The sequence below is a fragment of the Macaca nemestrina genome, chromosome 1, assembly GCF_043159975.1.
Source record: "Macaca nemestrina isolate mMacNem1 chromosome 1, mMacNem.hap1, whole genome shotgun sequence".
In the NCBI taxonomy this organism is placed as follows: Eukaryota; Metazoa; Chordata; class Mammalia; order Primates; family Cercopithecidae; genus Macaca; species Macaca nemestrina.
The window spans coordinates 62,710,941-62,725,128 of NC_092125.1; the positions used below are offsets into that span (position 1 = coordinate 62,710,941).

Below are 14,188 nucleotides of genomic sequence, written 5' to 3' on the forward strand. Positions count from 1 at the left end.
GGGCACAGAAAACCTATTAAGCAAATGGACTGTATTTCATCAAATCAAAGATGCCATTGAATTTAATAAGCCCTATTTTATGTCCTACTAAGAAAAAGTGGTGTAATTGAAACTATGGCACACTATCAGTCATGAATTCCAAATCTTTACGAAGTTCCTTGGATTATCTGTATAGCATTTTAAATGAGATTGGAAGATCTTAGACTGGCAAGAGTGTTTTGAGGCCGTCTGGAGTCAGTTTAACACATGGTTGTGCCCTGGCCTCTCAGTCTGGACAATTGAGTTATGACTTCTAGACTTAAAGTGCTTGGCCTTTGACCTGAAAGTAATCAAGTTCAGCTTATGTGAAATCATTGATCCTGTCAAAGCCAGGCAGTTAACCACATTAAATATTCTTACTTGTTCTTACATTAAATATTCTTACTTGTTTTGTAGCTATTTTTGAATTAAGCAAAGCATTTAAAATTGATTGAGATCTAGTATCTCCTAATTTGAATATGGAAAAGTAGGGAAAAATTACTTGATATTCAAGGACAAGAACATTTATTTTTCAGAGGGCATGATTTAGGCATGCAATTATACCTATAATCCTGGGTACAATGAGAGTGCATGAGTAAATTTAGTAGTTTTCAAATCTCATCTGTTTTAGCTGTCTTTTTTGCCAAATTTTATAATATTTGCTATTAGTGTAGAAAACAATGACAGTCTTCGTTCTTCAGCCTCTTGCCCGATAAAGGAGTAAGTTGTGCAAAAAAAAGTAACTCCAAAGAAGCCCATAAGGTACAGCAGACAATGTAAATTTCACTGAGATGAGGTAGAAAGCCAGAATAATTTAACTTTCTTAAAGATAGCTATATCAGATTTTGGCTCGAATATAGCAGTTGTGGCACTATTGGTGTAAAACTTCCGAAGACTTTCCTTCATGTGGCTATAGAATTTGTTCAAATCCTAGGCTGGATCACTGGTGTGAAATAGCTTAGTGAGAGGATGTGAATGAATTTGGCCTCCTTTCCTTTTTCTCAGCATCATATTAACCCCCTGAGTATTAATTGGCTTCGCTTGTCTTTGTAGGACGAGTGGCAGTGTACTGAATGCAAGAAATTTAACTCTCCAAGCAAGAGGTACTGTTTTCGTTGTTGGGCCTTGAGGAAGGATTGGTATTCAGATTGTTCAAAGTTAACCCATTCTCTCTCCACGTCTGATATCACTGCCATACCTGAAAAGGAAAATGAAGGAAATGATGTCCCTGATTGTCGAAGAACCATTTCGGCTCCTGTCGTTAGGCCTAAAGATGTGTATATAAAGAAAGAAAACTCCAAACTTTTTGATCCTTGCAACTCGGTGGAATTCTTGGATTTGGCTCACAGTTCTGAAAGCCAAGAGACCATCTCAAGCACGGGAGAACAGTTAGATAACCTTTCTGAACAGAGAACAGATACAGAAAACATGGAGGATTGCCAGAACCTCTTGAAGCCATGTAGCTTATGTGAGAAAAGACCACGAGACGGGAACATTATTCATGGGAGGACGGGCCATCTTGTCACTTGTTTTCACTGTGCCAGAAGACTAAAGAAGGCTGGGGCTTCATGCCCTATTTGCAAGAAAGAGATTCAGCTGGTTATTAAGGTTTTTATAGCATAATGGTAGTAGAACATAAAAATGCGTTTCTTCAATTCACTTACACATTGTTTGAAAATCAGTCCTTTATTTAATTTTATTTCCTACCTGTCAGAATGTTCTTAGGCATCAAAATCCGAGGTAGCTGTAGGAAAAATACTGGAGCTAACAATGAAGAACAGAAGTAATCTGATTAGTCAAATTATGAAGTGCCGTGGATTACTTTATGCAGCAGTCAGGTACATAGGTAGGTGAACCCAAAAGAAAAACTCTTGAAAAACAAGAGATTTCTTCCCTGCACATTTACAGTGTTGAGGTATAATTAACATGATAAGGTGTTTCCTTGTAACGAGTTGTAGAAATCTGAGTAACCACCCAAAAAAAGCAATAGAATGTTTCTGTCACCCCAAAATACTCCCTTCTGCCCCTTTTCAGACAGTCCTTCAGCTATTTCAAGGCTCTCACCCTAGATTCGGTTTTTTTTGCACTTTTTTTTTCGAGGATATAGGGGAGGTGTGGGGTGACAGGGTCTGTCTTGTTCTGTCTCCCAGGCTGAAGTGCAGTGCAGTGGTATGATCATGGCTCACTGCAGCCTTGGTCTCCTGGGAATAAGTGGTCTTCTCACTTCAGCCTCCTGAATAGCTGAGACTGTAGACTAGCATAACCACACTGGCTAATTTTTTGTGGAGATGAAGTCCCACTGTGTTGCCCAGGCTGGTCTCGAACTCCTGGGCTCAAACAATCCTTCCACCTCAGCCTTCCGAAGTGCTGAGATTATAGTCATGAGCCACGTAGTCTGGCCCTTTTGCAAGACTTTAATCCGACATCTAAATTTTTGAAATTTAAGTACTTACAAAGGATATACTATCCAACATATTGCATATTATATATGTGCTTTAAGGTTTTGTTTTTTTTTTTTTTGAGAGACAGGGTCTCACTTTGTCATCCAAGCTGGAGTGCAGTGGTGCAAACATGGCTCACCTCCTGGGCTCAAGTGATCTCCAGCTTCAGCTTCCCTCACAGGCATTTACTGTCTCACCCAGTTAAATAAAAAAATTTGTAGACAGCGTCTCATTATGTTGCCCAGGCTGGTCTCGAACTCTTGGGTTTAAGTGATTCCCCTGCCTCAGCCTCCCAAAGTATTGGGCTTATAGCCATAAGCCACTATGCTTGGCTTAAAGATATTTTTATGAAAGCCCTGGGGCAGATTTAGCTGATTATAGAAAAAGTCCTGTCATATAAACTGGCAAAGCCTGTTCTCAGTTTAATTAGCCAAATCAGACTTAACTTCAGTCAGAACATGTCTTGGTTTTCATTCAGATAAATGCACAAACATACTTCTCCAGCGCAGCCTTCAGAAGGATCAGTTCCTCTTTTTTTTTTTTTTTCCTTTCTAGACAGGATCTTGCTCTGTCGCCTAGGCTGGAGTGCACTCGCACAATCACAGTTCACTGCAGCCTCGACCTCCCAGATCCAAGCAGTCCTCCCACCGAAGCCTCCCAAGTAGCTGGGACTATAGGCGCGTGCCACCATGCCCAGCTGATTTTTGTATTTTTTGTACAGATAGCATTTTGCCATGCTGCCCAGGCTGGTCCCAAACTCCTAGCCTCAAGCAACTCTCCTGCCTCAGCCTCTCAAAGTGCTAGGATTATAGTCCTGAGCTGCTGCCCCCTACCCTCTTTGCCTCTTAGGAGTCATTTAGATTTTTTTTTTATCCTTTTGTTTAGTGCCTCTGGAGCTGCTTGCACCATCTTTAAGTTGGTTTCCATAGAGTTATGCATGTATCCTTACCCCGTGGGAAAATGTTGGTGTATTCTCAAGGGTATGCATGTGTCATTTTGGAGACCAAGGCCCTAGAACTGTCAAACTTAAGGATCGTAAAAATCACGAGGGTTGCTTGTTAAAAATGCCTAAACCCCCCGAGACTGATCCCTGAGATCTGGACCAGGAATTTGCATTTGAACAAGTGTTTCTGGAATCTCTATGCAAGTTTTATACAGAACATGCTTTTGGAATTCTTGCCTTAGACAAGAGTGTCCAATCTTTTGGCTTCCCTGGTCCACATTGGAAGAAGAATTGTCTTGGACCACACATAAAATACACTAACTCTAGCAATAGCTGATGAGCTTAAAAAAAAAAATTGTGGGCCTGGTATAGTGGCTCATGTCTGTAATCCTGGCACTTTGGGAGGCTGAGGCGGGTGAATCACCTGAGGTTGGGAGTTCAAGACCAGCCTGACCAACACAGAGAAACCCCATCTCTACTAAAAATACAAAAAATTAGCCGGGCATGGTGGCACATGCCTGTAGTCCCAGCTACTCAGGAGGGTGAGGCAGGAGAATTGCTTGAACCTGGGAGGTGGAGGTTGCGGTGAGCTGAGGTTGCGCCATTGCACCCCAGACTGGGCAACAATAGCGAAACTCTGTCTCAGAAAAAAAAAATCTCATAATGTTGTTGTTTTTGTTTGTTTGTTTTAGAGATGGCGTCTCACTCTGTTGCCCAGGCTAGAGTGCAATGGCACGATCTCTGCTCACCGCAACCTCTGCCTCCTGGGTTCAAGTGATTCTGCTGCCTCAGCCTCCCAAGTAGCTGGGACTACAGGCACATACCACCATGCCCAGCTAATTTTTGTATTTTTAGCAGAGATGGGATTTCACTATGTTGGCCAGGCTGGTCTCAAACTCCTGACCTCATGACCCACACCCCTCGGCCTCCCGAAGTGCTGGGATTATAGGCGTGAGCCACCGCACCCAGCCAAGTTATAATTTTTAATAAAACTTAAGAAGAATTAAGCATTTTACTTATGTTTATAGATATTTGATCTTAATTTGGCACATCATTGCCCACGAAAGAATCCTCTTATGCTACTCAGCTTTACTCCTGTTCCTGCTTGCTCACCAGGGTTTTTCACTGCTTCTGTTAGCACTAAGTACTTAGGCGATCCTAAGCTATGTTCTTGAGCCGAATTTCATCTTCACTTGTAGGAAACTTTATTTCTTTTCTTTTTTTTTTTTAAATTTGAGATGGAGTTTTGCTCTTGTCGCCCAGGCTGGAGTGCAGTAGAGTGCTTGGCTCACTGCAACCTCCGCCTCCCAGTTTCAGATGATTCTCCTGCCTCAGCCTCCCAAGTAGCTGGGATTACAGGTGTGCACCACCATGTCTGGCTAATTTCGTATTTTTAGTAGAGATGGTTCCACCATGTTGGTCAGGCTGGTCTCGAACTCCTGACCTCAGGTCATCCACCCACCTTGGCCTCGCAAAGTGCTGGGATTACAGGCGTGAGCCACAGTGCCCAGCTTAAACTGTTTTCGTGATCTGTTTTTGATTTTGTTCTTTTTTCCTTGCCACTGCGGTACAGATTTTTTTTACTCACTGCCACTAAACTAAAGCAAGGCATAGTTTATATGTGAAGTGTTCAGAGTTTACTGCTATAAGGAAACTTCCTAATACTGACATTCACCTTTTAGCTGTAGTTATTGGGACCATGTGCTCTGGTTTTCTGGAGACTGCCAGTTTGCTCCCTTCTGCATCCCACCTGGGTTGTTTCTGTCTGTCCCCTTTCACTTTCAGATGTCTTCATTTGGATGTTAAATTATATGGTCACCTAGTTATAGGTAAGCCATGCTCGAGTTGAAATCTTGATAGGAAAGATCTGTGTCATTGGAGCTCATTGTTTCTGCTGCAATGTGCCATAGACTATGCATAATGAAATCATACCACATTACCATCAGAATTCTTGTTTTAGTTGTCATTTAAATTAATATTTATGATTGTTATCTTGGGCAAAAAGTTTAGAGCATAGATGACAAATCATTAGAACAACGATGAATTTCAGTATTATGGCTAAAAAGTTCCTCTGTCTCAATATTAACTCACTCTCCTTGCAGTGTACTTAACAGTAATTGGTATGCTTTTTTATTTAATGCTTAAATCAGACTTTATAAATAATCTTAAACCAGGCCTTTAATATGGTATGCCATTTCGCCATCTACCAATGGAATAGTATGGGCTTCTAATCCTAGGCTTGTACAATGGATTGAAGTTGAGCCATGCCAGCCTCTGCACTGCCACTAATTTGTGTAATACAAGATTGAGTCACTGCCAAGCATTTGAAATATGCGGTTGTGTTTTAATTATAATTTATGTATAGTTAGATGTATGTAATGCATTGTGTGATATTATTTGGTTTGTAAGAATTTATTTTTAAGGGTCACGGCCATTTGTAATATTTTTTGTGTGTGTAAATTCAATGCAATGTTGGCTCCCTTGAAAAGTAAATGATATATTGGTGCATGTTCTTCTGTTCCATAATACAAAGCTATGTAATGTTACCTCTTGACTCACTTTTGAAAGGAAGACAATTGTTAATGAGATATTTGAATTTTTTCCCCTCAGAATTATGTGAATTTCTGATATATGGCTTTAGATACTGTGAATCTGTTTTCCATTTAGTCAGTTATCTGCTTAAATTGTTCAGAATTACATCCTAAGGAGCAGTTTGTTCTGATGGTTCTCCCACTCATGAGTGTGCATGTGTGCAAGCACGTTTTGATCCTGATGCTACCTTTGCTAAAAATGGCTGTAGATTAGGAACTAGCTATGTTTTTAGAATCTGCACTTCAAAGATAAAGGAACCAGTAAGCTCTCTCATGTACCGAACCTGAAATGTATAGTGTTTACAAATGTCTGGAATTTTGCACTGCCATAGGGAATGTTAAGGTTACTTGGCTGGAATTTATCAGACTGTGAGTAAACAAGTTGAAGTTTAGCAGATGAGGGGGAATATTGAGGCCCCTAAGGCTAAACAAAATAATCAGTGTCTGAGATAGTGGTTGATGTGGCTCCCCAGGCCTAATTTGGGAACAGTTTTTCCTGATTGCTTTGAGAAGTACTTTGTGTTGACAGAAATTTTCATTTTGCTTGCCATTGCTATATTCTTCCTTTATAGGAGCCACCGGGCTTCTTTGCTTTTGTGGGAAATGTCCCATTAGCATTTCAGATCTTTTGATATGCACTAATGCTGTTATTGGTAATGCTGTTATTGGTGAATATAGCATAGTTAAATAAACTGTTACAGTAAATCTACACTTGGATTTACTGCACCTCTACCAATAGCCTTTTGAATGACTGAAAGTGTTACAGAAAAAGAGGCATGTCTGCAGAAAGAGGTAGCTAATATTTTTTGGTATTTTATCTGAAATCCAACATGCTGCTTCCCTACAGGTTGTTTTCCTTCTTACGATCCTCATTGAATCCCCTCTGGGAGCACAGGACAGTTAGTAGAACTCTCCATTTCTTTTCTTTTCTTTTTTTTTTTTTAAAAGATGGTGTCTCTCTCTGTCGCCCAGGCTGGAGTGCAGTGGCGCGATCTCGGCTCACTGCAACCTCTGCCTCCCGGGTTCATGCCATTCTCCTGCCTCAGCCTCCCTAGTAGCTGGGACTACAGGTGCCTGCCACCACGCCCAGCTAAGTTTTGTATTTTTAGTGGAAACAGGGTTTCACCGGATTAGCCAGGATGGTCTTGATCTCCTGACTTTGTGATCCGCCCGCCTCAGCCTCCCAAAGTGCTGGGATTACAGGCGTGAGCCACCGCGCCTGGCCGGAACTCTCCATTTCTTAAGGTGAAGAGGGTCAAGGATACCTAAAAAGGGTCAAATAATGCTAGAAGAGCAATTCTTCTTTCAGAGCAGTTGCTGTAATTTGGCAAATGCTTTATCGAAGATTGATATTAGGTTAGGGGCGGTGACTCAATGCCTGTAATCCCAGCACTTTAGGAGGCCAAGGTGGGTGGATTGCCTGAGCTCAAGAGTTCGAGACCAGTCTGACCAGTATGGTGAAACCCTGTCTCTACTAAAAATACAAAAATTAGCCGGTTGTGGTGGTGTGTACATGTAGTCCCAGCTACTCAGGAGGTTGAGACAGGAGAATCACTTGAATCTGAGAATCACTTGAATCACAATCTCTGGCTTGCAGTGAGCCAAGACCGCACCACTGCGCTCCTGCCTGGGCGACAGAGCGAGACTCAGTCTCAAAAAAAAAGAAAAAAGAAAATTGACATTTATCATTATAACAGCTATCTGAAGGCATTTTTTTTAACAGTCAAGTACTGATATCAACAGACAAGTATTTCTGATCAGATAGTCCCTGTCAACAGAGTAGCAAATGTGGTTTCATAAAGTGGGAAGAAAACAGCATGTTAAAATAACTTTTTGGGAGACTGATTTGAGTAATAATAAAACTCTGGTCTCCCTTAGAAAAAACCCTTTCTTCCACCTTTACTGTGTCATTTATATCCCCTTAGTTCAAAGTTGTTACCTTATTTCTGGATATTGCTTTTATACCAAAGACCCTTATCAGTCCTTGTAACTACAGTATCTTTAGATAAGATTCCTCTTCCCAGGGAAAGAGGGAATGTTTCTGTTGCAGAGTTAGGCAGTAGATGGGAAGCTGTGATGGCAGAGCTACTACCTAATAAAGTGACAACTCGTAGTTGAGGCTTCCTTTTTGTGTGTGATGGGAGATGGGGAAGTTAGCTCCCCTGTTGTCTCAGCACTAAGAAATTGAGGTCAGGCCAGGCGCAGTGGCTCACTTCTGTTATCCCAGCACTTGGGCGGCCAAAATGGGCAGATTGCTTGAGCTCAGGAGCTCAAGACCAGCCTGGGCAACATGGCGAAACCCTGTTTCTACCAAAAATACAAAAAATAACTGGGCATGGTGGGTGCACGCTTGTTGTCCCAGCTACTCAGGAAGCTGAGGTGGGAGGATTGCTTGAGCCTCGGAGGTGGAGGTTGCAGTGAGCTGAGATGGCACCACTGCAATCCAAGGTGGGTGACAGAGACCCTGTCTCAAAGAAATTGAGGCCAGACTTCCTTCTAACATGATTATTTTTTTCTCTGTAGTTTGCCTCATTTTTTCACTTCCTTTTCAATGAGAATCGAAGTGTTTCTTTTGGGGTTTTTTCTTCCCCCTTTAAAAATCAACAGGAAATATTTCAAAGGATGGATGAAATGCTTGGCTTCCTCAGCACTTGGCAAGGTAGACCTCATAGCAACCTCTGAATATGACTTTCTTTAGTCTCTAGCTGTGCACTATTAAGTGCCTCTTGGGGTGGAGGTAGAGTAAGTATTGAGTGCCAGTCTTGACCTCCATATGCCTCAGTTTTTCGTATCTATAAAAAGCAGTACACGTACCTACCCTTCTACCTCATAGTTTGTTGCGGGGATTCAATATGGGAGAGCAACTTTGAAGCCTATTAATATCCTTGAAGAGATCTAAGAACTATTATGCTCTTGGTGTACCAAGCTCTGGGTATATATTCAGAATACCTCATGTTCTGGAAGCTGAGCACAAGCTCTCCTTTATTGCCTGCCTGGCAGAGCCTGTTTGCTTACTGCAAGCCCTTTTACCCATGCTTCTAGTTTAGGTATTCTTTCTTTGATATGAGGCTCTTGACTAGAAAAGAGTTCTTTCTCTAGGTGTTCTGAGAGAAGTTTGTAAATTTGGATAGTACATTCTATCCTGATAAAACCATCTTGCTGTGGTCTTGATGTACAAAACTTTTTTCTTTTCTTTTCTTTTCTTTTTTTTTTTGAGACAGTCTCAGTCTGTCGCCCAGGCTGGACTGCAGTGGCGTGATCTTGGCTCACTGTAAGCCTCTTGGGTTCAAGCGATTCTCCTGCCTCAGCCTCTCAAGTAGCTGGGACTACAGGCGTGCACCATCACACCTGGCTAATTTTTGTATATTTAGTAGAGAAAGGGTTTCACCATGTTGGCGAGGCTGGTCTTGAACTCCTGACCTCAGGCGATCTGCCTGTCTTGGCCTCCCAAAGTACTGAGATTACAGGCGTGAGCCACCATGCCCAAAATGTCTCTTTCTACGTACACTTGAGTAGGTGGCATAAAATGCACTGCCCATAGATAGAAAACATGCAGTTTTCCAGATGTTTCCGATCAGAGTCACAATCAAGAGCAGCAAATGTGGTTTCATAAAGTGGGAAGAAAGTGGCAATTTAAAATAACTTTTTGGGAGACTGAATTGAGTAATAATAAAACTTCAGTCTCTCACACACACACAAAAAATAACCTTTCGAATGTGGCCAGCTCACTAAATGAGGAAAGAGGAAGGCATTTTCTGCATTCTTGCCTAGTTTTCTTTATAAGCGCCATGAAATTAACAGCTGTCTTTTTGGTGTTTGCACTATGTAATGCTTTTAATACTTTTTAATTGTGCTTTTTTGTGTATTAAATGTTTTTCCTTTTGCCATTGTGTGTTGTCATTATTTGTGAAATAGGTAATTTTGTGTATATACAGTTAAATCTCATTGCTATTCTATCTTTTGGTCAGAAAATTACTTCTGTTACTTCTTTGGGGGAAGTTAATGGACTTAAAATCAGCAGCATTGGATATTTTCCCCCACTTACCTTTTAGAGCAGTTGCCATGTTTATTTTCAGGGTCCCAATCCTAAAGAAATCCATCAAATTTTATCGAGTATTTTCTAACATTGAGCTTGTGGTTTTAAATTGTGGCTAGTATGAGAGGTACTGAGGGTTTGTCACATCATATGCATTGATCAGTTGGTATGCCTAGCATCTGCTAGGGTCTCTACTGGTGGTTCTTAAACTTTTGGGGATTATAGTCCTCCTTGAAAAGCTAATGAATCTCATGAAACCTCTTCTTATAAGTAGCACAATATTAAACATCAATTTCAGGGCTTCATTGAAGCCACTGATCCATGACCCTCAGGTTCTGTTCTTTGGAGGGATACCAAAGAAGAGTGAATGGGCTACAAAGCCTGGTAGCACATCGGCTTTTCAAAAGGTCATTCACTTGCAGCTAAAGCCATTAAGGTGAGTGAAACATCTGGCTAGTTGTCCTGAGCTTCAGTGGGGGCTGGATTACCATATAGTTGGTGCAGATTGGTGTGAACTGTATAGTTCTTGGGGCACTCTTCATAGGCTGCCATATAAATGATATCCTTTGGAGATATGTAATATATATCTGAGGAGGCCTTGGGGATGGGGTGGGGTGACTTTTTTTTTGAGACAGGGTCTTGTTTTGTCACCCAGGCTGAAGTGCAGTGGCGAGAGGTTCACAGCAGCCTTGATCTCCTGGCTGAAGCGATCCAGCCATCTCAGCCCCCCGAGTAGCTGAGACCACAGGCATGCACCACCATGTCTGGCTGGATTTTTTGTGTTTGAAGAGATGGGGTTTTGCCATGTTGCCCAGGCTGGTCTCGAACTCCTGGGCCCAAGTAATCACCCACCTCAGCCTCCCAAAGTGCTGGGTTTACAGGCGCGAGCCACCATATCGGGCCCCCAGTATTTTTAAAATGAAAACAAGGAGCATTAGAAACAATAATGAGGCCAGTTTCTTTGTCTACTTAAGCCTTTTCACATTTTGTACATGACCTCTATAAGGTACTCTAATGCAATTTCAACTGCATAACATGTTTCCTGGGGTTTTCCATCCTGCTCACCTTGAGTTCCTGGTGCTGTAGATGTATCATCTTTGTTGAATGTATTTTTGATACTAGAGGAAGAAGGCAAGCGGAAACTGGTAACTGAGCTTACAGAGTATTGCAGTTTTTTTTGAAGACAAGGTCTCGCTTTGTACCCCAGGCTGGAGTGCAGTGATGCAATCGACTCATCACAGCCTCAGCCTTTTAGGCTCAAGTGATAAGAGTCCTCCTCAGCCTCCTGAGTAGTTGGGACCACAGGCTCATGCCACTTCACCTGGCTAATTTAAAATATTTGTGTGTGTGTGTGTGAGGAGGTGTGGTCTTACTATGTTGCTCATGTTCGTCTAGAACTCCTGAGCTCAAGCGATCCTCCCACCTCAGCCTCCCAAAATGTTGTTTTTGCCTGGCACAAACTATTGTTAGTAGGTAAATTTCACATCAGTGCTTGTTTTTTTTGTTTTGTTTTGTTTTTTGAGACAGAGTCTCGCTCTGTCGCCCAGGCTGGAGTGCAGTGGCTGGATCTTGGCTCACTGCAAGCTCCGCCTCCCGGGTTTACGCCATTCTCCTGCCTCAGCCTCCCGTGTAGCTGGGACTACAGGCGCCCGCTACCTCGGCCGGCTAGTTTTTTGTATTTTTTAGTAGAGACGGGGTTTCACTGTGTTAGCCAGGATGGTCTTGATCTCCTGACCTCTTGATCCGCCCGTCTCGGCCTCCCAAAGTGCTGGGATTACAGGCTTGAGCCACCGCGCCCCGCCTCAGTGCTTGTTTTGAGGGTTTGGGGTTTTTTGTTTGTTTGTTTTTGCTGGAGTTACACAAGTCCATCATATAAAGGTATGAAAAGAGTTATTGCTATTAGGAAAAATTCAAATCATTACAGGTTTGGGCTTACAGGGTTAACCTTGTGATGTCTGTCCCCAACTCTGAATTCATTTGATTAGTCCTCTTTAAAATAAAGGATTAAGTTCATTCAATACGTTAAAAACTTCAGCTGAATTAAATTTAAAGGAGTTTAGTAGAGCAATGAATGATTCACGAATTGGGCAGCCCCCAGAATCAGCAGATTCAGAGAGACTCCAGGGATGTCTCATGGTCAGAACAAATTTATAGACAAAATAGGGAAGTGATGCAGAGAAATAGGCAGTGAGGTACAGAAACAGCTGGATTGGTTACAGGTTGGCGTTTGCCTTATTTGAACACAGTCTGAACACTCAGCAGTGTATGAGTGGTTGAAGTATGACTGATGGGATTGGCCAAGACAGCTATCGTTACAGGCACATACTCTTAGGTTTTCAGTCTTATCTGCCTATTAAGCTAGGTTACAGTTCATCCACAGGGACTCAAATATAGAAGTATGGAGTCGTTCTCAGGCCATATTTGGTTTGCTTTAATAAATAAATACTTATAAATAAATACAAATAAATGTTAATATGAGCCAGAGACTGGTTGATACTGAGAATACAACAGGAAGGAAGCTGCTCTAAAGTTGCCTATGGCCCAACAGTGGAGTTAGATGCTTAAGACGGTTTCCACATGAGCCAAGGAAGCAGTAGCTGAAAGAACTAAAGGAGAGAGAATGGCTTTTGGGGGGAACTCTTAAGTGTTCGATGTGCCTGGAGCAAACAATGTGCTTGAAAAAGTGATGACAGATGGGGCTGGAGTGGGAAGGGGGCCAGGTGATGAAAGTGTGATATGCCAACCTAGTAGGTTTGAATGTTATCCTGAAGGTAGTGGAGCACTACAAAGATCTTAAGCAGGAGAGTGACATCATCTCATCGGCATTTTTGAAAGATCCTTCTGGCTGCATTGGTGAGAGTAGACTGGAGTGCTGTTTAGAGCCCGGATAACACTGAGGCCATGACAGCAATCTGGGCTGAATTGATACTCCTGCAGTCATGGCAGTGGGCCGGGCAAGAATAGTAATAGATGCATTATTATAATAGAACACTTAGTAGGTGCTGACTTGACATCTGTTATTCCATGAAGTATTTAAGGCTCAGAGATGCTAAATAGCTCGTCAAAGGCAATTCAGAATTGCAGATAGTCAGTGGTTAAACCCAGTATGTTTGAGACAAAAGCCCAAAAGAAGTGCAAGGATTTGAGAGAAATCAAGGTAAAAGAAGAGACAGACTTCATGACAATGTGTGCACTTTAAACAATGCATGTTTAAAGTGACCAGTGTTTTTAGGAAAAAAAGATGAATAAATGTGGTTTGAGGGAAGCGGGGAGTCAAGGATGCTGGGTAACTCGTGGATGGTGGTGCCATTCATTGAGATGAAGACTATAGGGCCGGGCGTGGTGGCTCACATCTATAATCCCAGCACTTTGGGAAGCTGAGGTGGGCAGATCACCTGAGGTCAGGAGTTCGAGACCAGTCTGGCCAACATGGTGAAACCCCGTCTCTACTAAAAATACAAAAATAAGCCGGGTGTGGTGGAATGAGCCTGTAGTTCCAGCTACTCAGGAGACAGGCAGGAGAATTGCTTGAACTTGGGGAGGCAGAAGTTGCAGTGAGCCGAGATCGTGCCACTGCACTCCAGCCTGGGTGACAGAGCAAGAGTCCATCTCAAAAAAAAAAAAAAAAAAAAAAAAGGTAGAAGAGTAGGTTTTTGATGATGGTGATGAGATAGGAAAAAATGACGAGTTTAGTTAGTTGTGTTGAGTTTGTGCATATGAGAACATCCAAATGGAAGTCAGGAGACACCTGAGCTGTACATATTAAGTACTTATCATGTATCTTGTATTGTCTAGGCACTGGGGGATACCGTGATGAAGATGAACATGGTTCCTGTTCTCCTGTCTAGGGAAACTGGTTAAGCACGTAAATATTAGCATAGTGAATGTTTTGTTGCGAGACTACATGCTGCTATGAGAAATACAGAGGGGGGACCTAATGTAGCCAAGAGCTTCTGAACAACCTCCTGGAAGAGATGAGCTGAGATTAAAGGAAGGCTAGGAGTTAGGAGAGGAAGGAAACGTGTCGCTGACAGCATGGACAGAGAGAGATGAGTGAATTGAATTGCCTGGACATCCAGGGAGCGGGAAGACACGCTGACCGCAGAGAACCCGCACCTGCGCTTTCAGGGTCGGGTCCCGGTCCGCCCCACCCTGGCTG

General features: G+C 42.4%; 1 protein-coding gene across 3 annotated transcripts in view; it reads left to right on the forward strand.

Annotated features, from left to right (window-relative positions):
* LOC105484799 (MDM4 regulator of p53) overlaps nucleotides 1-9,880 on the forward strand; it is a 45,668-nt gene extending 35,788 nt beyond the window's left edge. For all 3 annotated transcript variants that reach the window (XM_071078848.1, XM_071078845.1, XM_071078847.1), the window contains one exon: nucleotides 1,072-9,880. In XM_071078848.1, the coding sequence (XP_070934949.1) occupies nucleotides 1,072-1,641 (570 nt within the window). In that variant the 3' untranslated portion in view covers nucleotides 1,642-9,880. The remainder of the gene's footprint in view (nucleotides 1-1,071) is intronic.
* The last annotated feature ends 4,308 nt before the right edge of the window (nucleotides 9,881-14,188 follow it).